Genomic DNA, 27890 nt, shown 5'->3' with positions numbered 1-27890 from the left:
CAGTCTATAAATGTAACCAATACTGTCACCCTCTGCTTTTGCAGCTCCCCACACATTCAACCCAAAAGAGACAATTGCCATATATGATGGAAGGAGTACTGGGTTTATATATTGCTTAAAATATCGGTAGCTAATATTAATGTGGAGTTCTGCAATTTATGGGATAGAACATAATTGTTTTTAAAAACAACACTACTGAATTTCAAGTACTCCTAAGAATATTTAAACGAATTTGGTTCTTAGTCACAACCACTTGCAGCAAGCCAAGAAATTTTTCTCTAGATAAGGTTACAACATAAATATGGAGTCAGCTGTTACTACAAAGAAAAATGAAGACGATTCAGTTAATATAAATGAAGAAACAGGTATTGCAAGGCAGAAAAAAAATCAAGTTAAAACCAGCATTTGTTACATGTATTGCTAGAAACCACATACCACAATGGCAAATCTTATAAGGTACTGTTGGCGATTTCCTCAAGAGCAGCAAGGACAGAAGAAATCAGCAACAGTACATTACAAGTTGCCACTGCTGCAGGAACCTGCATGCACAAAACTGATGGGAAACTATGTTCTCCCTGGCTGACCAAATCGCAGTGTAGGGTAGGAGTGGAGGGGGAAGGGACGCTGAGGGCTCGTCAGGTGTAACGGCAGGAAAAAAAGAAACAGAAAGGTCATGCTTACCCCAAGGGGAAAAAATGCAAAATTAAACACAGACTGACGCAGATGAAGTTTTACAACTGTTATTAATATTGCGTGTGGATCTGTAGTTACCACAGAGGAGGTAACAGGTAGTTTTAATGAAGGAAATATTATTCTCTTTCAGTTCCAAAGCATTACGTGGGAAAATCGCTCAAAAAGAAGAGACGTGATCCTTAAAACATTTCTATGCTTACCTACTGAACTTCCAAATTGATTATGTAAATGAAAAATAATTCAATTGCAGATTAAAAACAGAAGGCTCAAATTAACTAACTGGATTAATTATGATGGTAGGTTGTGCACATTAAAACTTGCCATTAATCCCCACACAGTTAACTAACAGGACAAAAATTATAATATAGTACTAGATGGCATGGAAAAAAGCAGTAAAAACTATTTGAATTTTAACCAGACTTTATAAGTTTTAATAGAAGCTGCTTTACTTTCTCATCATCTGTTTTATTAATAATTTAGAAATGAGATGACTGGAAATGTTATTTTCTGTAGGTAATTTAATATTTTTAACTACCTCCAAACCATTGCCAGTTAATGTTATTCAGCTGACCTATACATGTGACACTTACTAACAGATCACTAAATATTCTAAGAAAGGTTTCTTATTAATTATATTTAAAGAAAAACTCGGTCTCAGGTACATTTTACTAGAGCACCACCCTCATTCATCAAATTCTAACCAACACTATAGTTCCCCAGACCTTCACTCCTTGTTCTAGGCAGGCAGCTTTAATATTTCCATGGTGAACTTTTTATCATTGATCATTCACACGCAGACAAGAAGCTTTTGAAGTAAATTCAAGCAGTCTTACAAAGCAGCAACTCAGATGGCAAACAGAACAAGCACATCTACTCATAAAAATGATACAAAAAAGATGAATGTATGAAAAACAGAAATAGGAAAAAGTAGAAACTGCAAATTTAAGCAACATCATTAGCTATACAAGTCTCATGACTACAGAAATGAGTCTTGGTGGTGTGCTATCAAACAGAGATATCTATCTCTGTCATGTATAAATATGATAAAATTATCGTAAATAAAACAATTCACCTTCTCTCTCCTCCTCAATCTGAGCCATTCTCAAGGCCATAGCAGACTTCTCTTCTCTGACTTGATCATGGGACTCCTCTGACCCTTGTACATTTTCTTGCCATTCCAAGAGCTGACTCTGCAATTCATCCACACTACCCGATTCACTGGCCTAACAAGAGAAATTGCACATGAAAATATATTTACCAAATCCCACTGCAAATGTAAACAACATTTTAAGCTGGCACACCATTCACAGAGAAAACAATCCGTTATAATTCACCACTCTGCATAAATAAAAATATATGAAAGTGATAACTGCTGTTGTAGATTATGTAAAATTAAGCCTCACCGCTTCGTAAAATATCAAAAATGCTACTGCCAGTTGCACTTTTAATCTGAAATATCTTTAAACGAAAAATGGCTTTTTTAACCAAAATATTTTTGTTGCACATTTTCATCTTAGCAATGTTTCAAAGTAAAGCAATATTCAACTGTCTTTATGTGGGATAACAAATCTCTGTTAACTTTTTTCCCATGAACAGAATAAAAATGTTTCTGCATTCCCATCAAAATAAAAACTATTTTAAGATTTTACCAAAGAAAACTCAACTTCTCCACAAAATTTGGAAAAAACAATTCTTTTTTAGCAAGATATAATTAACTGATTCAAACTAGCTTTGCTGCTAGGGCTGCACAAAGTTGCTGTGATTAATGTATACTGTTAATCCATCTAAAGCCCTTTAGCAGTTTTTTCTGAGTCTTCTCATTTTCTTATCTGGACCTGTACATTTCTCAAGGTTACAGCTATTATTTCCTTCTGAAAGCTATTCATATTGTATATGAAATAAGAGCCACACTTTGATGGCTCATGTTAAATGTAACTAAATAAATAGTAAACTGCTTGGAAAAATGTAATTTAAGGTAGGGAGAAACATAAGTAGAAATCAATCTTTTTAAGTAATTCAAAACCTGTCAGCTTGTCATACAACTGAACAGCTACTGACATTGACAATTCCATAGATCACTAAACTAACTTTCAGCTCCAAAATCCAGCTAACACACTTTTCAAAGTCTAATTAGCACTGTTTGAGTTAATCAGTAACTCATACAAATCAATTTGAAAGTTCACCTGTGAAGCTGCCCTCTTTGTAACTTGGTCAAGATCAGCTTGCAACTTCCTTTGCTGCTCTTCATAGACTTCCAGCTTAGTCAGCAATTCTTCTACAAAAACATAATAAATTTGGTTCATTGGGACACAAAACTAAGAGAGAGATCAATAAAAATTTAAAAGAAAGGTTGAAAATGAAAATTGAGATAATTCATTTCAGTTAGAAGACCTCTGTTGGGTTGTGTTACTCATCTACCCAAGAAACTGACTTCTTAATTATTAAATATTGATGAGTGCTTTAAATCTAACCTGCTAACAATGCAGACTGGTCAACTGAAAATTCTACTGTTTTCCATTTACAGAAAGGATATCAGAGAAAATAACACAAGGTGAAACAGAAAAATCTCTCACAGAACTATACTTAAAACTTGCTGAGGTTTAAAGCAAAAATTCTCTCTCAAATCCCTATGAAAGAAAAATATTTGAGCTAATTCTTACTTTATTTGAAACTCACTGGTCTCAAAAGTTTATTGTATATACTCTGAGAAATTTTCCAAATATTTTTGTTCTCATTTTCCCCTCTTAAGAAGATGCCTATTTCACTTCCTCGAAAAGTTTACACATATTCTGCCTAAGCCTAAATGCAACAAGAATTATGCACAGGTAGATTTAGGGAAGGAAAAGCTGAGCTTTAACTCTGATTTAAGTCCTGTATGTTATTGATCAAAGTTGCACGAAGTTACTTCAGAATCTATTTTTAAAAAAAAATACACTTTGAAAATGAAAATGAGAAAGTTCATTTATCTTTGTCTCTTTACTTTGAATCATCTGCAAAAAAAAAATCCTTTTTTTTTTTTTACCATTTTGAGTTCTGATATCATGTAACGATTGCAGTTTTGACTGTAGTTCTTCATTTTCAATTTCTAATTCTGAAACACGATTGTTTAAGGCAGATACATCATTATTCTTCAATGAAAACTGAAAGAAAAAATAGTTATGAGTTTTTCAAATGCCCCAAAACTCCAGAAACACAGCAAAGTCAATGCAACTTTTTTCAGATTTTCCTGTAATATTTAGAATAGCTGTTTTTCCAATATTTGAAAGTGCAATAAACTAGCTAATCTCTAACAAATTTACTCCTGAATGCTGGTAACACCAGTTTGTACTATTTTTTGTTGAAATTTAATCCTGTGTCAACATTTTATTTCCATTCAATTTCTACACATTAATTCACATATAAAGATACTTTAAGTAAATTATTTTAATATTCTATTTACCCCATATTTTAATTTTTCAGTCAAATCTCCAAGCACAGTAGTTTTTTAAACAGGCATGGACTATTAAACAAAATTACACATACTTTTTTTAGTTCATCCTCTAGTTGTTTGATTCTTGATTTAGACCAAGCCTTCATTTTCAGAAACTTTGCTTCAGATTTGCTGGCCTCTTCTGTTTTCAATTTCACTTGTACTAAGAAACAAGACACAAAAAAGTATTTAAAACTCTAGAAAGATTATTAATACAAGACCCGTGTTTAATTCCTTTAGCAACTGCAACTTATACACTTACACAAGACAACTGCATTTCAAGAAAAACATAATGATAAGAAACGTAATGAGAAATTTACAGTTCATGCAATTATATTGGTATTCCTACAACCCTCATTATTATAGTATTTGAGGACAAATACTTTTTAATTAGTGTGGCAATAACTCTTCCACCAATTTTAATGTAGTTCTACTTGCAGGAGGTATGAAATTGCCACACAATACATCACAGTCTGGGGCAAAGGAACCCTTCATATGTAACAACAGTTTAAATAGGATACCTTCTAAATCTTCCACCTTCTCTTGGGTTATAGACTCCAGATCTCTAACTTCTTCTGAGTTAGTCTGTCCACTACCACTTAATTCTGCCACTTGTTTCTGAAGCTGAAACAGGGCCTGATCTTTCTCTTGCAGCTCAGTTTCATGTTTCTCTTGAATTTCATGCAGTTCAGCATTATATTTCTCCTTAACTTTTGTCATTTCATGCTCATGTTTCTCCATCATGTCTCTTAACTGGGCTCGCATTACATGTTTCTCAGCGTCCAGTTTAGACTGGAGGTTTTCTTTTTCAGACAGAAGACGTTTCAGGTTTTCATTTATCTCCTGTAAAAAAAATTAAAAAAAAAAAAACAAAACACACCTTTATATTTCAATGCAAAGTATTTTTAGAACCACTGACAAATATTATATCTGTATTCCTACATACATTATAATCAGAAATCGGTGCTACTGTTGGTAACCTGGCTGTGCTACAAAAGTTACTTAGCTCCGACTTTCCGAGACAGAATCACAAAATCACAAAATCAGGTTGGAAGAGCCCTCTGGGATCATCGAGTCCAACCATTGCACTGACACCACCATGGCAACTAGACCAGGGCACTAAGTGCCATGTCCAGTCTTAAACACCTCCAGGGGTGGTGACTCCACCACCTCCCTGGGCAGCCCCTTCCAATGGCTAATGACCCTTGCTGAGAAGAAATGCTTCCTAATGTCCAACCTGAATCTCCCCTGGCCAAGCCTGAGGCTGTGTCCTCTTGTCCTATCGCTAGCTGCCTGGGAGAAGAGGCCAACTCCCACCCCGCTACAACCTCCCTTCAGGTAGTTGTAGACTGCACTAAGGTCACCTCTGAGCCTTCTCTTCTCCAGGCTAAACAACCCCAGCTCCTTCAGCCGTTCCTCATAGGTCAGACCCTCCAGACCCTTCCCCAGCTTGGTCGCCCTCCTCTGGACTCGCTCCAACACCTCGCTCCTTAACCACCTGAGCAAGACATCCACCCGGGAACAGAGCTGAAACTATTTCTAGTAAGATTTTGATCCTGGTAGCCCTCTTGGTAAGTGGAAAATTTATTGGAAATAGTATAGCTAAAATGCTGAACCTGGCACCTCAGACAGGCTGTAATGTGTCTGTTTCACAGCAAAGTCCCAAAAGCCTGAGAGACTGCAAAGTCCTTTTTCTACACTGTTGAACTGAAGCAGCAGCACTCAAAGGCTACAATCAGAGCTCATGCTAGGTGCTTAAGCACAAAGAACCTTGATTAGGCATAGCTTTTGCAATCAGTAGAAATACAGCAAAAGCGAGGCACACAGTTAGCAAAACACTCTCTTTGGGTGGGCAAAAAACAAGCCTCAGTTTTGGGGCTCACTGCAGTCTCTAATTAGAGAAGCTGAAATCTTTTGACAGTAAAAGTCTTCCCTCCATGGCAAGTTCCCAGAATGAATCAAGACAAACTATGGATGAGAGCTGACAGTTTTATATTTTACGGACTTCACCTCTCCTTTAAGTTAATTTCCTACCTGGAATTAATATTTGTTTGCACAAATGGTTGCAACTATGGTTGCATTATTAGCACATGTCAAAGCCTCCCAGAGAACTGCCTAAATACGTTATGCAAAATTATCTTCTGTGCACAACCAAACAGCTTTTTCAACTTGTATTTGTCCTGATCAGTTTAGCTGTGCACGTATGTTATTTCTTACTTTCAATTGCTGGTCCTTGGCATCCAATTCTTTTTGCAAGACATCTATCACCTGTGTCCTTCCCAGCATGACTTCTTCCTTTTCATGGAGCTTCTGTTTCAAGGCCTTTAGTAGCTACCAGGAAAACAAAAAAACAACAAACAAAAATCAAGCAATCAATAAAAGTTAAAATTGTCAGAAGAGACAGACTTCTCTTTATTTTCCCAACCAGACATCTGAACTGGACTACAGAGGTTAGTAACCACATGATTCCAAATTCCCATGTCTCACTAAATCAAAGCAAGCTTTTGAGTTTCCAAAGCAACATACCTGTTCTAAGTCAGCACTTGCATCAGATTTAGCAGCCAATTTAAAGAGCTCCTGCTCATGCTTTTCTCTCTGTGCTTCTAGTTCCTTTTCCTTTTCATGGATAATATTTTGAAGCACACGTACCTAAAAACACATACAAAGTACATATGAAACCAGCCCACAAAGATATAGTAGACACTGAATTATGTCTAAAGGTACAGCAAGATAATGTATTCTATCTTAAGTCTCAATTTTGCTTCCACTTAACAGTAAATGTAGTAATCAGCCAGTGATTACTGACATCAGTGGTGCATGCAGATAAACCTCCAACTTCCATAAAATTTGTCTCAATTCCACAACAACAAACTTGAAATGAGAAGCATGGTACCATTCATTTTTGTTTAATATCACAGATCTTTACCTTTCTCTTTTGGATGCTGTTGTTCTGAGACTTAAAATTTCTAAGAGATTACACTGATCACACCCATTTCCAGCAAGCTGCTATCAATTAAGCCCAAACAACAGTTTTGAAACCTAGCTGCCTCCTCCTCAAAAACTTGTATTCTACCTCCAACGTGCCTTTGTTAGCTATCTTATAAAAGCTGTAAGAACTGGATATAACTTTTGGAATCTCACTAATGATATTGTGAATAAATTCACATAAAGTTCTACCCAGATTTATATTTGAGTGATGATACTGTGCTCACCAAAATGGCTTTTACAGTCTCAACTGTTTGTCTTTTTCTTTCTTTCCTTTATCAAAACTAATTCCCCATGTGCTACTGAACAGGTGTAGTCATGTTCAGGATCAAAAGTAGCATTTTTGTTACAGATAAAATAAACTCAGGCATCAAACCATGTGGGAAATACTGAGATTAATAGTTTCATACATGGTAGAACACATTCAAATGTGAGATTTAGCTTCCAAGGGAGCTGGAAGAGCCTGGTAACATCACCTCCACTTTTTTTTTAAAGTGTTCTTTAACAAAGTTGTTGTTGTTGTTGTTGTGGTGTGTCTTGGCCTGTTAATCAGCTGCTAACTTCTAGAAAAGTTTCCCATTAAGCACACCAAACTTCTTCAGCTATTTTTCAGCCAGGAGGAAAACACATTTTTTTCCATGCTCTCATACCAGATGTGTGCCAGACAGCTCACAGCACAAGTGAGTGATCCACCAAACAGCCATTTGTGCCAAGAACGATTACCGTCATCCAAAACCACTACCAGCCACTGCACGTGTGCCTTTTTGCACCTCCAGATGTAGTGCTACAGGAAAGAGATGTTTGGAGGTTCTTCACCGAGAATTCTGCACAACTCATCTCACTCTGTTACACACTAGCTCCTCTGTGCCCAAACACCAGCCGCATCCTTAAACTCCTTTCTTGCACAAAACTTTCAACTTCAATTATCACCAGCACAAACCATCTACTGCTTTGTTATTCTCATTTCATCTGATCACCATATAGATCTTTACTCAAGAACCATCCAAAATTAAAAATGGCATTTCTTAACTATTAAGACAGAAACACTACAGCCAAAACACCACTTCTTCCACCAAAGAATGTAAATATTTTTCCCGTGTGTTTACTTACATTTTCCATATATGTAGCTTCTTTTCCTTGGAAACGTTCTCTTTCTTTGTTCTGAATATTTTTAAGACTCTCAATCTGTTCCTGGAACAAGCTACATTTTTCTTCACTGTCTCCAACCTTCTTGGTAAGGTTCTGAACTAGAATCTGCATGCTTTGTAGTGATGACTCTTTAACAGCCAGCTGATTCTTTAGAATGCAAACCAAAAGACAATTAGAAGAATGGACCCAGAAAAAAGATAGCAACCATCATGAAGCCACCTCCTAGCCCTTCCCTCAGTTAAAGCAACATTAAACTAGAACTTCAGCTTTGGTTTTAATTCGAATGAAATTTGTCAGCAGATTCTGAAGTCGATCCTAATACACATTAATAATACTGACCAAAGAAGTAAATACATACAGATCTACGAACATAAATTAAAATAATCAGTAAAGAATTTTTATTCACATGAATAACTGCAGAGGATTTGTGCTTCAGAGAAGGATCCACCGTACAACACATCAGAATTCGCTGATTCCTTGAAACCTCTATGGAGATTTTATATTTGAGCTGCTAATATACCTTCAATTCTTCATTGGGCAAGAGTATTTCACTGGCAACCCCACTTGATCCACACGCTGTCTGTAAATCGATGATATAGGCATCTCTTTCAGCTAACTTCTTTTCTTTCTCTGCCAGCATGGCATCCATTTCAGCCCCACGACAGCGCTGGGCCTCCAGTTCAACGCTCTGAAAATGAAAAGGCAGCACTGCTTGTAAGCTATACTTCCACCATCTACAGCACAGAAGAACAGTTTAATTATTATTGTCTGTTTTAGGGTACTGAAAAATTACAATCACATTTACAACCTGGTTCAATTTTAACTGTAATCGTTAATTACTGAGCCTTACTCCCCGAAATTCTGCAGCATTCACATTCCTGCCACTTTCCACAATCAACAGTCATGTCCACAAAACACATCACTGCACAGAACAGCTACAAACCGTAACATGAAATCCCCACTTGCCTCCTTTTCTTCCTGTTATGACTTATTTTTTGCAACCAGAAAAACTGAAGCAAAGCAGCATTTTTGTTCAAAATACAAGATTTCAATATAACATTAACCCACAAAGTTCCTATTTGTGTATCCTATTCCATTCATTTTCAAATGACTACAAAAGCATGCTTGAGGATTCACTGCTCACTGAAGACACAATGAAGGAATTCTCACTGCGTTGGCTCAGGCAGGTTGTAGCATATAACCCTCTCTGTCCACTCAACAGAAAACTCTCAGAATATCTGTTTAGTAACATAACATATATTTAAATATATATTTACAGAAATATATTTAAACATAATCCTACACCACAAATGTGAAAAACCGCACACTTAGCGTCATATAAAACACCACCTTTTTTTGTAATTCTTCATTTTTTTGTGTGATCTGGGATTCTAGTTCTTCAATTCTCCTTCTCAGTACTAATATTTTCCCACGATTTGCTGCAGCGTTTTCCTGGTCGCCATCTTTTGATGCCTGCAAAAACAGGGAGTTTTGCATTCCATAAATAGATAACGCTTGACTTCTGTACCTCTGTGTACTCAGATAATACTGGTGAGAAAAAGTGGGCTTTACTCATGGTTTGTGTTTCAGTTCTCTTATATATTACATACGCCATGTAGAAGCTAGACAAATCAGGCACAGAATTTGTATCAAGCTTGTAAAAATCTTTGTATTTAAATTAATAATGATAACGATTACTGCAAAGTGGACTGGAGCATGCGATAAGGGCGTTCATTTCCTCTGGCCACTGTAACCCATATAACCTGGCAAGTGTAGTCCATATAACTCTGAGGGGAAAAAAGGACTATTGCAGGGAAAATAGTGTCATTTAAACTGTTCCTAAGCACAATGTCTCCAATCAGAATTTCAGTAGGTATAACTACTGGATTATAGAAACTATTTGCCATTACAAAAGAAACCAAGTGCAATTGCTAAGAATATGTCTTATTAGCAAAACAGACCAGAAGCATAAACACTGCATGTCCCTAGGACATCTAGGGACTTCAACAAACTGATCTGCTTCTGTTGCCTTTCAGCATACTTTTAAAAAACAAATGCCCTAGAAATAGTAAAGCCTCCCTACAGTTATTTTAGAAGCTGTATGAAGTCAAAATGTGCTATTTCGAAGAAATACAAGTCTTCTCACACAACTGCGCTACTAAAAACTGATCTGAGAATCTTTATTAACAGTAAAACACTGGTCACTTAAATAAGACATCCCTACATTTAATTTACATTTTGCTACCAAGGACAAAGTTCGAGCTGCTAATAAGATAAAGTTCAGCAAGAATTTTTTTACTAAAACAATTTGAAAGGAACGTACAATTTTCTAAATGTCTGTAGAAAGATAAAAGAATGAAATAGAAATACACAGATGGACTGACAGCACCCAGTCTACCCTGATCCTAACCTGACTCAAGTGCAAAATCTGAACTTCAGTTCCACATTTGAGTCCAGCATGCAAAACTGTCCACAGCCTTACAGAAATGATGTCTGCTTTAAAATGTAAGGACACTTACCTTTTTTTGTTCTGCTTTTGCCTCTAAGCCTCCTGATACTGATAACTGTTTCTTAAGTTCTTCCAGTTGTGAGGTTAATGATGCAACCTTGGCTTTGTTTTGCAGCTTCAACTTGGAAAGTTTGGCATCAGCAGATTCCTTCTCCTCCTACAAACATCAAAGTCATGGAGGACTAAATTAGCTACATGAACAACTGCATCCTTCAATTCTTCCATTAAAAAAAAAAAAGAAATCTAAAGTGATTACCAAAAATATCTTTCCCCTGGAGAGATGTAATAATGTCACGTGCAACAGGCCTGCATATATGAACAACCTTCCTTTCATTATTTAAACTTTCTGCACATGGTTATTATTATTGCATAGAATTCAGGGCATTATAATGTTAGAGATTTTCCTATTTTTTGATAGCAATACAAATTCAGGGCTTGATTTTTTAACAAGAAGAGTTAATTTTTTTTTTTGGATGCAAAAAGACTGACACCTTCATTATACTATAAAAGCATCTTCCATTTTTTTTGAAGAGATGACATAATTTACAATGAGTTTTAGAAAATTCAATATTTTAACACTTGGCTGTTAGTGTCCACAGAAGATATTTTTTTTAAAGTGTAAAAATAGTCTCTTGCAGGAACAAACCAACCTTATGACTGTTTAAAAAACAACAGAGGAAAGAACAAGCCCACAGAAGTCTTCAGGATATTAGATATAAATTCTTTCTAGTTCCTTCCTTCCTAATGCCAGTCAAAAGCAGAGGGTAATATATATTACCATTAATATTAAGATCATTACACAACAAAAAGACAATTATCATGGAAGGAGAAACAAAAAAATTATCTACAAAAATTCAGTTTGAGGTAAGCTGGCATCTCACTAAATGTCCAGTAACAATTTGGATGGTATTTTCCTCCATATTTAGTCTAACATGACCATCCATCTCTAGCTCTCGGACAGTCAGTCTGTCCCTTGCAATTATTAAATGCATCTGCTCATGCAAGGAACACATGTTGCCTGTGTAACACCCAAACCCAGTTACAAATTTGGAACAGAAGACACACTGGCAATAAGCAGTAATGTCCAGGAACTGGAACAGCTAATTGTGACCAAGCTTCTTGTGTTCCTACTGTTGCTAAAACTGACTATAAGCCTGGATCTACAAAAACAGCTCATGATATATGGACTGAAGGGGTTTTTTTAACAGTCTTTTTGACAAGAATACACATATGGTACCTTTAACTGTAGATCTTTATTTCGAAGCTCAGCATCCTTCTCTCTGACAAGCTCCTTTAGCTGTGTTACCAGTTGTTCAGTACTTGTCAGCTGTTCAGTCAGATCTGTCACCGACATGCTTCTTGCATCTTGCAAGCCTGCAGCCTTCAGACATTAAGTATACTTAGAACAAAAAAAATGGTGCAGACAATACTGCTTCTGTAAAAAGCCTTCAGTTGGTGTTTGTTTGGGTTTTTTTAAAACATTCAGCAAATCTTATTAGAATGCAATACTAAACCTTAAATATACCATATGTACCTACACCAGACTGTTTTTAGCAAGTTTGATAGACACATGAAATTATAAATCTTAGAAACTGGTTTAGGAATATTAGTTTGAAATACAGCAAAACCATCAAAGCATCCTAGGTATCTAAAACTGAATTTCCTCATTTACTGGATTTGCATTGTAACAACCAGTTAGTGAACCTAGTGGCAATAAAATATTGATATTGAACATACTACACACAAAAAATATACTTTGGATAAAGCTTATGTAATTCCTACAGATGTTTTCTTAAAGCAAGATAAGCATAGTGAAGAGGAATAAAGCAGCTGTGTCACGCACAAGAGATTAAATACCAAGTACACAGGAAGCAAGAACCCAACCTGACTTTCAGAGTCTGAAAATGAGTCATGGTAAAACTAGTTAAGCAACTTATTTACGAAAGAGCAAATACATACGATTACTATATCATTAATTAAAGATTCTCTACATCAGAAATTCTTAAGAAAACATTATTTTAATAGTAATTCAATACTTACTACTGTTTTGGAAGGAGAATCATTTCCACTACCCCATTTCCACATAGTTTCACGACGGCTACGAAAAGAAATAAAATAATACCACAGTAAGTATCAGTGATTCTCAGATAACTTTAATTAAATGGTACTTCTCTCAGCATATTTCACTGTAAAATGCTTGAAACTAATCTGTTCAATTCTGACAGCACCTCTGATCTCCACCGCATTACTAGTTGTTGAGAAATAATGAAATTATGTATAAAATATGCATAATATGCCTTTTCTAAAAACTGCTAGTTAGTAAAATGTCAAAACTATCAAAAGTAATCCAAAGTAGTCTTTAAAAAATGCCATAAAGTATCATTCAGCATAGTTGCTTCTCTCACATATAAATAGAAGATACAAACCACATATAGTTTGCTAATATTTAACCTGACCTTAAACACCGCCTGCCACTGCAATGCAACAGGGATTATATCAATGCATATTTCTAGAAAATCATACACAAAGGCTTAAACCTTTAAAGAACATCAAACTGGTTTAGCTGCTGTGCTACTGCTGCATGTCTGAAAAATACGAGTGTTGCAACCCTTGAGGTCACTGATCAGCGTATAAAACGCCTGCATCGGAAACCCCAGACTGCGAGGGCTCCTTGGTGCTTCAGCTCAAAATCAGGGACCACAAATTTCCAAATGGCACCAAAGTACCACACATAATTACAGTTTCTGATCATAGAAGGCTGTAGCTTCCGAATAAACACAAGTAGAGGCTACAACAAGGTTTTGAAAAGCAAAATCCTGAAGATCGTGTAGGCACAAGGCAGCTCAGACGTTAAGACCTTTACTGAATAATAGTGACAAACTCGGTTGAGGAAAAAAAATGGACAAAGTCTAGAAAACAGCCCATGCAGTAAATTCCAAATTGTGTCTTGGAGATACAACCTGAAGAGCAGACTAACATATCTTGCTCGGCCTCTGGATGGTATTTCACATGTGGTATTTCACATATCTCACTTCACATTCTTCATGAAGTGAGAAGAGAAGCTGTATCTGTTTAGTAATCTTCACTCTCAACTAGCAACATCCAGAGGAAAATCACCTGTCCTTTCTAATCTGTATTACAGCCTTTTGAAATATGCATACTCAGATCAGTCCTGAATTTGGAAAAAGAGTTTACAATAAACATTAGCACATAGCTTATCTTAAAAAGTATGCAGAACGACAGCAGAGGCTGCTTTTCAAGCTGTTTATCATTTCAAAGCTAAACCCAGGAATCACAGACTGCAATCTATGGCCTACATTATCTACGAGGCCAAACTGGATTATGTTAAGAATCTTTTCTAACATTAAAATGAACAAATGAGCCACAGGCTTGGGGACGGGAATTACAGAACTTGTAAGTAAAACTCCTCTCATAACTCCTCCAGAGCCATAACATCAAATCTGTTCTCAGCGAAAAGCTCATTTCTAGATAATAAAAGGGTTACCCAGGTACAAAGAGGATAAAATGACTCACTAGATGTAAGGTGGTGGTGCATTTGTATTTGATTTATGAATATTTTAGCTCATTTCCAGCTCTGACTGATGCAATGACTTTTGCTTACTTCATGTGCCAGCATTCCTACCTGAATACCTTAACTGACTTTCTGGTATATTTCTGTTTACATCAGGGACACTAAATATTAACGAATTTTCCAAAACAAGCTGGGAAATGAAACTGAACCGACTTTCCTTACCCAGCATGAAGTCTGGTGCTTTTTTTTTTGTTTTTTTGCTTTTCTTCTGAAGTACAGACAGCAAGTTAAAGCACTGAAGTCAGCGAAGCTGCAATCTGAATGCTGGACCACTCAACTCGACTCCTTCTCCTTGCAGCACCTCTAAACAGATTTCAGTTAAGTTTTCTATCACCATTTTCCTTCCTTTGGTGGCCTACGTCCTGGACGTAGCACTATCAGGCATCAACAGGGAGTCCAAATTATCTGCAGCTACCCTCTCCGAAGTTTTCGCAGTGACAGATAATTTGTCTTTCCCCTGTACGTTCAAACCACTCACCCTCAGGTTTTACATTGCTTCATCACTGCTAGAATCTCATCCTGCTCTTCACCTTGCATGTTCTACTGTGTTGACAACAATTCTTTGCCATCCACTACACACTCATTTCTGTTAATCTCTCCTTCACTGAAGGACAACAGGCAGGATAGTCAAACCTTTCACAAACTCCACGATATACAACAAAGGCCCACTTGATTTTATGAGCCAAGTTTCTTCTGATGCTCAAAGTACAACTGAGTTTTCAACTTCTATCACAACAGAATGTTACCAAAAGAAAAGTCCCATTGGCAGCTTTGCCTTCCTACTTGTCCATTCTGTTGTCCCAGCTCTAGCTGCAGCCAAATCCAGCTGAAAAAAACTATGTATTACTCATCTCGGTAGTTTCCAGTCTACTTACTCCCGAGTCAGATACCGCAGGGCCCAGCACAAGGGGCACTCAGGAGCACACGACAGCAGACAGGACAGATTTCAGCAGCAGCTCATACTGAATCAGTCACAGAAATCCCACAGCTTGAGGGTGACCAGTCTACATGGTAATACATTGAACTGCATTGTTACAAACACCTAGTTGGATGACTGCCCAGGCAAACAGTCCACTGACTCCCACAGAACTACTCCTGTTTGTCTAACTGTCCCCCCATCTACTCCAAAATCATTCTGATATAAAAAATGGCTTCAAAGAACACTCAAATGAGTTCTCACTATGAAGCCATTAAGGTAGGACCTTTCCCCCTTCTCCTGCAGAAATACAATGGAAGAAAACAGAGTCAGAACTCCACTCCTCTTACTACCACAGAAGGTAACAGTAGTCCCCTTTCTCCTCTCTTCCACGAGACTAGAGCAGAAAAACAGACAATAGCAGAGGTGTGTAAAAACTTAAGTAATGTTTTATTATTTTAAATCCATTTCCTAGAACAATTCTGTGCTTTAAACACGCACACTGAAAGAAAAGCATTTTAAAATAACTCTCATTGTATCCACACATTTTTGTTTGTATCCTTGTTTGATGGCTTGCTAAGATGTTAGTTCTGCTGAATAATCTAAACTTGTTTTCAAATTGTCTGTGCCATCTATGACTTAAAAGCTCTTGGATAAAAACTGCACAAATATATGACATACAGCAAAGAAGAACAAACACTGAAGCCGTGTTAATCAAACCACATGCACTCTCTAAAGTTAATATAACAGTACATTTATATAGCTATTATTTCTGTCTATTATAAACGCTATTTCTTAATAACATTGACCACATTTTCCTCCTAAAGATACATACAACACGGGGAGTACTATTTTCTAACAGTGCACCAGCGGAGAAATAACAGAGGAGCGCAGAGCCCCCCGAGAAGCGCAGGTGCGTGTGCGCTGCAGAGAATTAGCTATTCCCATCAGAGCAGCGGCCTGCGGCTCCTCCGGCCTGGTGATCCGCAGCGCTAGCAGCAGCCTCTCACTGGAGGTGCACGACACACACCCACCCCCCGCCTTCCCCCCCACTTTCGGGGCTCCCCGCGGGGAATGCCCCAACCACAGCAAGCCCCGCGGCGGGGAGCACCTTCTAGTCCGCTTTAAACGTGGGCACAAGGCAGGGACACCCCCCCATCCCCCAGCAGAGACCGGGCTGGCCGGGAGCCTTCCTCCCCGCCTCACCTCCCTGCGCACGGCCTGCTCTGCCAGCGGCCCGGGGGGCTCCAGCCGCCCCCCCGGGAAGGCGGGGACAGGCCCGCAGAGGCGCGGCGCCCTCCGCCGAGGCCCAGCAGAGCCGGCCGGCGGCGGGAAGGAGGCGAAGCGCGACGGAGCGAACCCCTGCGGCCCCACTCACCTGCGGGGTGCCGGTGGGGCGGCAGGGCCCTGCGCAGCCCAGCCGATCACCGCCGCCGCCACCACCGCCTCCTCCCCAGCGCGGCCCCTGCAGCATCCGCCACGCCCCAGCGGCAGGCGTCACGCCGCGGCGCCAGCGCCCCCCGGCGGCGCGGAGGACCGCGGTGCGGTCCGCGGCGCTCGCATCCCCCCGGTCCCCCCGCCAGTCGCCCCCCCCGGTCCCTCACCGGCCCCTCCCCGGTCCCCCCTCCCGGTCCCCTCCGGTCCCCCCCGGGGTGGCACCTGCCCCTCGGGGGCGACGAAGGAGATGCCGTGCTCCTCCCAGCACCGTACATTTAAAGTACAAGGGGCTGCAAACTGTTCAAAATGTCACCTTGGCAAGCAAAGAAATCCAGGAAAAAAATGTTACCCGAGGGAAAAAAAATGATCCCAAGACAATTAAGGTAATTATTCAGTGGAAGAGAACAGAATGACCAAGGAAAGGCTGAATGAGCTGGTGGTACTTTCCCAATCTGATGAGGAATTTATATGGGGGAGAAAGGTGACCCTGCAAAAAGGACCAGAGCATCTTCTGCGTGCATGGGATTGGGACAGACGGGCTTCAGTTTCAGCAAGGAAGACGAAGTTAAACAGTAGGAAAAAATGAAGCCCTGTGATAAATTTCCTGTAGACAGAAGGAGTTTCATTCAGTGAAGGTCTTCAAGGTTAGTAGGGACATAGGTGCACACAGCGTCACGAAAAAGGGAAACCCCAGAGTAAATAGTTGATGTGCGTGAGGTGACCCGGCCAAATTGGGCACCCCAAATGTGGTTTTACACAAGGTCCTTACACTTTTTAAATGTTCAGGTATACAACATGATGCTGGCATTATCTTAGTTGTTCAGGGCTATCTTTTATCCTTCATGGACAGCTCTGAGCTTCCAAGAAGTAAAGTCCTGCTTTCCAGGGCTGTGCTGGCCTTTGGTTTGTTATACTTACACATGAGCAATGCCAAAGTCTCTGGTGAAATTCCACTGCCTCATATATAATAATAAAGTTTAAACACTTTCACACTACAAAGACCAGTTAGGGAAGGGAATTTTCATACCAATATTTATATTGATCTTGCTTTCAGAGAGAGGAATGGATTGAAAGTCCTTTTTCTAAGCAGAAAAAAGAAAACCACTTCCAGCTTTATATGGGGTAGAATATACTCATAAGTACAAAAGCAAGCTGTACATTGTGTCTGACAGCAGCAGCTTTTGTATTTTGCCTTCTCTAATAGTTTAGATAGTGGAAACCACGGCTTTCTAGCAGTATCTGGCACTGTGTGGCTTCTGGTGTGGCCCAGCTACGGCCCCAGCATTTCCCAGACAAGCATCAGGTCATCCTACAGTACATGGAAGAGAGAATAAGCCTTAATATACAGGAGGCTACAACATTAAAATGACTGGGAGCAGGAAGGAAGAAACTCATCAGACTTTAAAAGTTATTAGATTTCAAGATGTGGTTGTCATTTTAATCACTTTAATGTTTTCCTGGTGCAACACTGCAGACTGTATCTTCGTTCATATGGAATTGTATGTGATCTAAGGTGTTGACGGCTCTGGTTACCCACCTTTGAGGGCTGTCCATCAAATCTGGACATAATACAGCACCAAGTGGGAAAAGTGCCAATGTTCCAGCAGCAGTCACTGTTCAGCAACTCTTTCTCCAGGAGAGACCTCACCAGTCAGGCCACACAGGCTTAGAAGACGCAAATATATATCAAAACATGAAACCTTGTATCACCATTTAGCTTGTAAATGGCACAAGATGAGAATCAGCCTACATAACTCATCTACATTACCCTGGAGAGGGACAAAAGGGATGTTTTCCACTTGAAATCTAGTCATTTTTTTTAAAGTTGTTCGCTATCATAGCAAATTCTCTTACTTTGCTACATGCATTCTCACCACAAGAATTAAACAACGTTCCTGTTGATCTTTACAAAAGAAGTGGCCTTCTAGAGTGCAAAATACAAGGACTCGTTGCTCAAGCTGCTTCTAGAAGAGAAAGGAAGGAGAAATATGATAGATTAGACAAGAAAGTATCCAAGGCTATCAAAAAACAAATATTTAAAATTATTGCTCGAACTATTATCAGGCAGACAAAATACAGAGCTGCTTTTTGCACTTACTTTAAAAAAAAGAATATTTTACACATGCAGACCATACAGCAAACAGGTTTAAAAGTGCCAGCCAACAGAAGAGAGGCATTGGCAATATAGTAGAGCAAAAATACTGCAACCAAGATGGTTTAAGGATAAGGAATCTATCAGCTTATCTAACACAAGATACCTTCTCCGCCACAAACCTTCCCCAACTACATATTGAGTCAGTGCTTTAATACCACTTTTTAATCTAAAATGAGCAAGAGCTTGACAAATGGTAGTGCATCAGTGGGAAAAGTCACTGTGCAGAAATTACTGTCTTTTAAGTGTCTGCTTTTGTCAGTCAGATGGGAAATAAAAGGATGGAAGGACAAGAGACTGGGAAATCAAGGACTCTTCTTCTTTCTAGCACAACATCAAATCACCATTTTTAGTACCTGTTAGATTGAGAACGCATATCAAAAGGCTCAAAGTGTAATTAGCCCATGAGAGAGGAGGAAAATATTGTTTTCCAGTTGTCTGGCTTCACAAATAAGAACTAAAACACTTTCTTTTCAACTTGGCCACACACTTGAAGCAAACTTGCTAATAAGATAATTTACAACTTGAGAAGTATCATACATAACTTTTTCCCTCCTGAAACATATATTTGAAGTTAGCTAAAGCTAAGGACTAAGGAGGGAAGGGAGAATAAATAACCAATACTTCCATAAAGAAATCTAATCAGCACGTAGGAGAATAAAAACACGTGACAGTGGAAAACTGCAGCCAGGATCGCTCTGCGAGCCATCACGGTAAGCACATTACATGCCAGGCTGCAGATGTTAAAGCAGTCACACAGGGAGAACTCTTTTTCTCCCCCCCCAATTCATGGGATACTCCTATCTCCAACAAGACAATTCTTAAGTAGAAGAGATTGAGGGGCCACATATTCTACTGCTTCCCTGTAGCGGCCACATCATTGTTAGTTCGCCTAGAGAAAGATCACTAACTCTCCTCATTTCCAAGCATAGAATGGTTTGGGTTGGAAGGGACCTTTACGGGTCATCTAGTCCAACCCCCCTGCAGTGAGCAGATCTCTCAACTAGATCAGGTTGCTCAGAGCCCATCCAACCTGACCTTGAATGTTTCCAGGGATGGGGCATCTACCACCTCTCTGGGCAACCTGTGCCAGTGTTCCACCACCCTCACCATAAAACATTTCTTCCTTCTGTCTAGTCTGAATCTACCTTCTTTTAGTTTAAAACCATTACCCCTTGTCCTATCAAACAGCTCCCTAAAGCAAATCAGCACTCTGCCAAAACTAATCGACTACACATAGCACCCATCTCTAGAGAAGAAGTCAGAGAAGTCTGCTTGCACTTACTGAGTCTCTGGATGGGAAGCACAGATGCATCTCAGACGGAATGACTAGTTATATCCAGCTGTAAATAGCACGCCGATAAATAACCACTCTCCACGTTTTCTTTTTTGACATTTTTATTAATCAAAGACAGCACAACTTCCATATTTCAGGTGATCAGAGAGATCCCAGGATACTTTCATAGCTAACATGAGCTTAACCAAAAGATACATTGCAGAATACATAATGGATTTGGAGTAAAACCCCTGTTACGACTGGGTGAACTGGTGTCACTGGCACCCTGCATAGCACAAGCGAGGGTCCTCAGAAAGAGAATATGCCATCGGCAATGGACCATGACTCTTGCAGGGACATGCCAAGAGCTCCAGAATAGAAAAAGGAGAATTTGACATTGTACCTGACCAAGAGGGTCCCTAAGTACTGGAGAAGTATCAAGGGTCTGTCTCCACCACTGAGGCAGAACAACGTACAGAATATTTCAGCTCCAGTCCTCTTACACATACAAACCGGGCGTTTTTTATTCATGCTGTATAAATACACATATATTTCTTATTGGCATTTATAGAGTTGCATAAAAGTCAAAATATAAAGTTCTGCAAGGCTTTGTTTAATACTCTTAGGTGAAAGCTGAAGGGTTAAGTTTAGATGTCACTGTTCCCAACAAAAACCAAAAGCTAACTACGTGGGAAAATAAACTCGATGTGCCATTTCAATTCCTTAGCATTTTATAACCAATTTTTAGTATACCAATAAATACTCAAGTGCAAAGCACATGCTTAGTTAAAATCCTAGACATGGATAAAGTATGAGGGGAAAGAAAAAGCTTGCAAAATAAGCTTGCATGTGTTGCCTGCATGCTCACAGAAATTTAAAAGGAGGGAAAAGTGTTCCTCACTTATATTGCATTGTTTTGGTTTTGGTTTAAGAAATGTAGATGTTTTCTCCCAAAATAAAACAAAGAGTCTACATCACTTGAAGCTAAAGATTTCCATGAAGACTGCAGCGAGTTTATAGTTATGATCCAACACTTCCTGTGTTGAGGGCAAATCCACTGCTTGGTGTATGACAAGGGAGCATCCAAAAAAAAAAAAAACCAAAACAAAACAAAAAACCCCACAGAAATCCCAACCAAAAATAATTACAGTTTATGAGATGGTAAGAAATGAGGGTTTTCCAGCATAAAACCTATAGTATTCCTTCCCTTTCACATCACCCACTGAAGTTTGCCCAGGTTCTCCACAAGATAACACTACTTCATAACGAGTTATTTTCCCCATGAATATGGCAGGCCAAAATACCTGAATTCCCTATAACTAGTAACAATATATGTCTCCTTCCCATGAATGGAGACACTGATTTAACAGATGGAACCTCAGGAAACAGAATTTAAAATTAAAAGGTAATGTTTCAGCCCACAGTTAGGAACATAAAATGCGAGAAGTACAATTCAGAAAAGAGATAATGATTTTGTATCATTTCAGCTTGAAAATACGGCATACAAATCAGGATTATTCCAGAAGCATCCATAACATGGTCATTACAGAGGCAATACTGAAGGCTGCTTTGTTAACCCCAATCATTGCGCTCTCGTTGCACAAGTCATGTTGGCAGCAAAAGAAATCAAAATTATCCAACTGGAAGAATTCAGCAATTTCATTCATACTGCACTGGGACGCCTTCCAGCAGGAGGAGGTTCTCAATTTACCTACAAAAAAATATTTAACCGATTAAAAGAATATTGAAAGTAAAACCTTTTTGGCACAGAGAGAGAATCACTGCCCAGACTGCCACGTACTTGCTTCTTTTAGCTTCTGTTCAAGTGTTTATAGTTTCCAAGTTTGCCCTCACTAGGAATTTAGTAGCCCAAATAAGGATAGCAAGCCATGGTCCTGCCTCCACAGCACCCTCTTGTAGCTCTTAGCTGTATGTTAAGAAAGATTCCTAGCTCTAGCTAACCAGTGCTTCCAATTCAGTCCAAATGACCCCCTGGGAGATACAGGGTGGAGCGGTGGAGCTTGAGTGACACCTGCTCTGGGGCTCCTGACAGACGAAGACAGTGCATCACCACCTAGGTCAACTTGCATTGCTCTTGGATTGTCCTACAGCACGGGTGCTCTCCCTCCACAAAGCTCAGAGCAAGTCCAGTAGCTCAAGCTGGTTTCTGTGCTGAAGACAAGTCCTGTCGGATCTGACCGGCTTCAATTCCAGAAGCAACACGCAGAAGACAGCTTGAAGCGCAGAAGAGTCCTTCCCTTTTCTCACTCATTCCCCTGGACACCAGAGATCAAACACACTGTCTTCCATCTTCCCTAGCTTGACACCTCAAGTACTCGACTCCTGACTCTGACAATGGACAACCGCCGTAGGCTGCATGCTAGAAAGCCTACGGTTTGTGCTCATGAAGGTTTAGGCTCAAGGGAAATAGCAAAAGAGAAAATTCCTTAGGACTCAAGCAGCACAGAGCAGTGTCCTGGTTCAGCGGTGTTAGAAGCTTTCCTTCCTCCACGCCAAGTCATGAGCTTTAGGAGGGACCACCCCGGGGAACAGAGCAGCCCCATCCCATCCTGGTTCCTGCTGTCCAAAGCCAACCCAAGTCTTTCTAGAGAGAGGGAATGCGCTGGGAAACCAGGAGACTATTCCAATTGACTCAGTACTTCCATTTTTCCAATGAAACTTTTGCCACTGGTAGTAAAAGTGTTAATGAAATGTTATTTAACAACTAGAACAGTAACTCTGCCCTGAATATCCTTGACCATCTTCCTGAGATGCAGGTCACTTCACCCTCAGGAAACAATAGTTTATTTTAATAGTGTCAATTCATAAACGACTGACTCTTCATCTGCAGGTTTATTTTGTGGGTTACACATGCTGTATCTGTTTTTAAAGTGTAATAAATTCAGGGCAAAGGTTTTGTATTCTAACATCAATGCTGTCTCCTATTTTTTTCCATCTCCCTTGGGTGGTGGGTTTTTTGTTGTGGGGTTTTTTTTTTTAAATCTGGATACACAGATATCTGTGTATATGCTTGTAGAAGTATAAATCAGGTACCTAAATCATCATTATCTTCATCAGTCGCTCGGATAGAAGCACAACCTTCAAAAGCATTCGCAACCTTCTTTTGAGTGAGGCTAAGAAATGCATGCTAAGGCTAGATTAGCAGTGCACAGGCAATGAAAACCGATATAACCACGTTTATTTTAGGTCTGTAGGGCAGCATACATACCAAATTTCATCTGCAAGCAAGTATCTTCAGTCGCTAAGCAGGTACTATTGGTCTTGCACAAGGAAGGGCTGTTCTCGCAGTGGTAACACCTTAGGGTATAACCTAAGAAGACAAGGGTTTGTCTTGACTGAATAATGAAGTACTGAAACAGCAGCAGCATTAAAAAGGATAAAAAGAAGAATCACTGCCTGCATCTGTCACAAAACATGTGCCTGGTTGTTAGACTCGAGACTTAGACTAAGATTTCCAAGCTTTTGCCAGTGTACAAATTGAGACTGGCAATTTTGAAAGGAAGACTTCAAAGCACATACTTAAATCATTTTTAAAAACAGTTACCTTTCTGTCCCTGCAGAAAAATGTATTAAATGTCTGCTTCTTTTATCTGCTCTTAAAGACTGCCTTTTCCAAAAGGACAGACAAGAGGAGACACTTTTAGCAGAACTTTATCCCTTTTTTATTTCATCTCATTTCTCTCTCGTGCTATGCACCTAGTTTCCAATTTACACAAGAGGAATCCTTTTTTTTAGCAGCAAAACACAACAGTCTGTTGCCATATTCAGCAGCATCATATTCTGCACCCGATTCTCTCTTCTGACCAAAGACAATCAGCAACAGAAACTAAGCCCTTCTTCCATGGTTCTTGTCATCCCCCCAAAGTGGTATTAAATAATCCAGGCTTCTCTTGTTATTTTTCCTCTTCTGACTTTTTTTCCATGACTTCCTCTGCCCTTGTCATAACATTACATCAGGAAAGCACTTCCCTTATACTCACCAGAACTACAAAAAACAACCAGAAGAACGCAGGCGGTTAACAGGACGCAGTTCATCTTGACCATGCTTCTTCCCTAATTTGAAGGCATAAACAGATGTTACACATTTATCCTATTTAAAAGCTACATGAAACTAGCAAAATATATGGTGAGGAGTTGAGGTTTCAAGACTTGATTCAGTACGGAACTGAAGGCATTGGCCAGGAAAACCAGTGAGAGAGAAGAGAGAAAAGTGACTTTGCACTTTCTGAGAGAGGATTTTTATTCTGAGAACAGGGGTTTTATTCTGAGAACTGAGATTTGAGCCCCGACAGGCTGTAGATCCCTCTCCTTTCTCCCCTCTGATTACACCATTCAGCAAGTCTCTCTGTTTCTGACAGCTACAAATACACCTAACAAAGAGAGAGGCCATTTAGGTCTCGGATACCTTTTCTTTCACAGCAACTCCTCAATAACCCTGGAGCCAGACTGTGCTCCTTTCTTCTCTCTCACAGGGTTGCAAGAGATTTGTCTGTGCCAAGGAGGCTTTTACCTCTCCTCTCCCAAAATTTCTCCCTCTCACTGAGGGACCGACCCTCGCAATAACCCACCAAGTGACTGCAGTGATGGCTCGAGTCCTCCCTGATTACTGGAGCAGTGAGATAGGAAGCTCAGGGGTTTTTTAACGCAGGCAGCTCCAAAGCAGGAGTTATGAGACTTCTGCACACAGAGCCTGAACGACAAACAAATCTATCACCAAAAAATCTCTGCTATTGCAGAGAGCAGGCTATTCAGCCCAGGTATCAGATACAGGGGGGAGAGGGACCATACTTGTGCTAGAAGGGCATGATTTCATGTTTGTCTTCGAAGCCCAAGTGGGTTTAGAAGTCCCAAAGAATTAAAGGCATTCAGGTAACAAGTTTCACTTATGATAAGACTGCAACGAAGCATTCAGAGCACTGCTCTTGACCCTGTTAATCCTGCTTGAAGCTATTTCTCTATGCAGCTAAGAGTCTAGCGTAGCAGACTGTAATCATGTTGGGATGGAGTTTTTTCGTCCCAGAAGACTGACTGTGAACTTGAAAAGATGGTTTCAGAGTAAAACAATACTGAAATCCTTCTCAACCTTCAGTCTTGGTAATTTTTCTACTGAAAAAAAAACCAAAAACTCTACCAAAAAAAAAGTATTTTTTTTTTCCTGTCTGTATGACCCACTGTTGAGCAGGAAAACTAAGGAAAACCAAACCATAATGTGCAGGACAACATGATTTTCTGAAGTAAACAACTTTGTGAGAAGCCTTCCAAGACCAGAGGCTCTTCCCACAGTGACGTGACTCTGCAGGAGTGCTGTTGGTCTGGTGGTTAAAGCAAGAGCCATTCTGGACAGCAACAAGAACCTCCCTGGGAACCTCTCCATCTTCCAGGAGCCCTCAGTCACACAACTGCATCAGCAGAATAAAACAGTTTTGCCTTTTAACAAAACCAAGTCATGACCAGAAAAAATATAAGGCAGATTAATACAAATCATCACAGCCAGCATAAGAGCTTTGACAGTAGTAATTCAACCAATCTATTTTTTGTGAAACGAGTATTTTTTTCTGTACTCCTGAATGACAGAGATAAGACAACAGTAAAATTTTAACTTAAAAAATAATATATATATCGACAGTAATTCACAACGTGGCTTAAAAGAAACAAAGCAGAAAACATTTCCTAAACTGAATTTCCTAAATTGCTGTTTAACTCAAGCATCCAACCAATCTCAGTAACAAGAAATTGCAGTAGCAAGAAAGGCTTATTGCCTCGGTTATGAAACGTTAAGAGTGTCTCTGCAGTCCCACCCGGGAGAGAGCACACGTACAAGACGGGGGCTGCTACTTTCATCATAACCTCGGAGCAGAAAGAGGCAAGAGAAGGGTAACCAGCACTACGAGCCGCAGTCCTGCGGGGACGGGGGCATTTAGCAGCTGCTCAGGGCTGCACCGCTCCGCTCGCCGAGGTGCCCCCCCCGCCAGATGCAACCTGGCTCCCTCCCATCTTTTTTTCCAGCTGGCTGCAGCACGCCCAGGCACTCTCTGCATCCCCCCGCACCGCCCCAGCCGTCGCTCCGCGGGTCTCCCCCGCAGCGGTCCCGGCTCCGGGCGGGCGGTGGCCGGACCCTCGGCCCCGGGGCGCCGCAGCCCCCGCCCCGCTTAGCGCACTGCGGTGCCGCCGCTCCGCCGGCATCACTCAGACCCGCGGCAGCCCGGGAAGGTATAAAAACGATCCGCCCCGGTTAACACGGTATAAATACAGATTTCCACCCAAAAGCTTCTCCCAATTCCTAGGAAAAGCCCTTATCTCCCCCCCCGCCCATCCCACCCGCACCGCAGAGCACTTGCCCTTCTCCCCCGGTCGTCCCCTCCCCCGCCACCCCCCCGGAGCCCCCCGGCCACCGTTTCGCCCGGGCAGGCAGAGCCAGGCTCCCGGCGAGACGAGGGGCTGCTCCCCGCTCCCCCTGCGCCCCGACGAGGCGGGGGGCGCCCGGCTTCCTCCGCTGCCCCCCGCGGCACGGGGCGGGCCGGGGGCCCCGCCGCAGCTCTGAGGCAGCCGGTTCGGCCCTCACCTACCCCGAGCACCTGCTGCCGACCGGCCCCGCACCGTCTGCTAGGGCGGGGAGGGGGGGAGACTGCGGCGCTGCCTCCATCGGCTGTGCCGCCCCCCGGGGGTGGAGCAGCGGCGTTGGCACGGCCCGGCCCGGCTCGGCCCCGGCCTGGGGAGCGCAGAGCCGCCCGCCCGCGGGAGGGGAGCCCGGAGGGAGCCGCCGGGAGGCTGGAAGCGGGTCCGGGGGAGCTGCGGTGCTGCAGGACAGTGACGGATCCCGACCTGCGCAGTGCTTAAACAGGCAGCGAAAACTTTTCCGAATGCATTTCTGCTCTGGACGCACCCAACACCCGCGGGTGTGTAACGCTGCCCGGGACCAGCTCTGATGGTTTTTCACGGGGCTTGGCTGAGAGATGGAAGGAGAGATTCCTCCCACCCTTCATTACGTGTAGATGTTCCTGCGCTTCATTTCTATCCCAGCAGCTACACCTGCACTTGGTGTCCCCCGCGCTTCCCTTCTGCACGCAGAAACTGGGTCTCAAAAGGTGGTGGTGGGAGGCCCCAGAGCCACCATGACCAGTGTCCCCAGCTTCTTTGGTGGACAGAGTAGTTGAATAAGGAACTGGGATTAGCTGGACTTGCACTCAAGCGCTCATCACTCTCAAATGCTTTCTTCCTAAATGCCACGTCTGTCATGCATCTTCACTTGTGCTTTAAGAAATGTGTGATAGGACTAAGGATAGATAAGGTAGATAAGACTAAGGAAAATTAATGCAGAATTTTAGAACACACAAAAGGAAACAACCAGGAATGGAAAGGGGTGGTTTCCTCTAGAGGTAGCTGCATATAGATCTGAACGTTCACAGCCTAGAAAAACTTTGAAGGAGAGCAACAGAAATGCAGTTGAGGCCACCAAAAGTGGTTTTTGTTATATTAAGAGATTTAGATCAATGCTATTTAGAAAAAAAATGAGCGCTGACTTGACTACAATATGAAATACGTTTAATTGCCAGTTGTATTTTAAAAAGTATTCTGTGTTTATCTTTGTTACCACATCACGACTGCCAATCCATTCGCTAAACCTAAAGTAAACCCAAAACCACTCAGAACTTAAATTGATTTTGTTGGCGTTTTACAGTAGTTCAGATGGT

General features: G+C 40.8%; 2 protein-coding genes across 6 annotated transcripts in view; both read right to left on the bottom strand.

Moving 5' to 3' along the window:
- The window catches only part of LOC137663207 (golgin subfamily B member 1-like), a 43998-nt gene extending 27234 nt beyond the window's left edge, over nucleotides 1–16764 (bottom strand). For all 5 annotated transcript variants that reach the window (XM_068400141.1, XM_068400145.1, XM_068400144.1 and 2 more), the window contains exons 1-14: nucleotides 16692–16764; nucleotides 12846–12903; nucleotides 12043–12186; nucleotides 10816–10962; nucleotides 9647–9769; nucleotides 8817–8984; nucleotides 8258–8443; nucleotides 6689–6811; nucleotides 6380–6493; nucleotides 4684–5005; nucleotides 4216–4325; nucleotides 3716–3833; nucleotides 2877–2968; nucleotides 1766–1916 (exon numbers count right to left, since the gene is read on the bottom strand). In XM_068400141.1, the coding sequence (XP_068256242.1) occupies nucleotides 1766–1916; nucleotides 2877–2968; nucleotides 3716–3833; nucleotides 4216–4325; nucleotides 4684–5005; nucleotides 6380–6493; nucleotides 6689–6811; nucleotides 8258–8443; nucleotides 8817–8984; nucleotides 9647–9769; nucleotides 10816–10962; nucleotides 12043–12186; nucleotides 12846–12890 (1843 nt within the window). In that variant the 5' untranslated portion in view covers nucleotides 12891–12903; nucleotides 16692–16764. The remainder of the gene's footprint in view (nucleotides 1–1765; nucleotides 1917–2876; nucleotides 2969–3715; nucleotides 3834–4215; nucleotides 4326–4683; nucleotides 5006–6379; nucleotides 6494–6688; nucleotides 6812–8257; nucleotides 8444–8816; nucleotides 8985–9646; nucleotides 9770–10815; nucleotides 10963–12042; nucleotides 12187–12845; nucleotides 12904–16691) is intronic.
- Nucleotides 16765–20282: 3518 nt separating this feature from the next.
- CD59 (CD59 molecule (CD59 blood group)) lies at nucleotides 20283–26834 on the bottom strand. Its single transcript, XM_068399422.1, has 4 exons — nucleotides 26766–26834; nucleotides 24180–24252; nucleotides 23408–23509; nucleotides 20283–21889 (listed from the first exon to the last, which is right to left on the bottom strand). The coding sequence occupies exons 2-4, from the start codon at nucleotides 24241–24243 to the stop codon at nucleotides 21693–21695; spliced, it is 363 nt and encodes a 120-aa protein (XP_068255523.1). The 5' UTR covers nucleotides 24244–24252; nucleotides 26766–26834; the 3' UTR covers nucleotides 20283–21692.
- Nucleotides 26835–27890: the final 1056 nt, after the last annotated feature.

The sequence above is a fragment of the Nyctibius grandis genome, chromosome 4 (assembly GCF_013368605.1).
Source record: "Nyctibius grandis isolate bNycGra1 chromosome 4, bNycGra1.pri, whole genome shotgun sequence".
Classification (NCBI taxonomy): Eukaryota; Metazoa; Chordata; class Aves; order Nyctibiiformes; family Nyctibiidae; genus Nyctibius; species Nyctibius grandis.
This window is presented reverse-complemented; position numbering and strand designations above follow the sequence as displayed.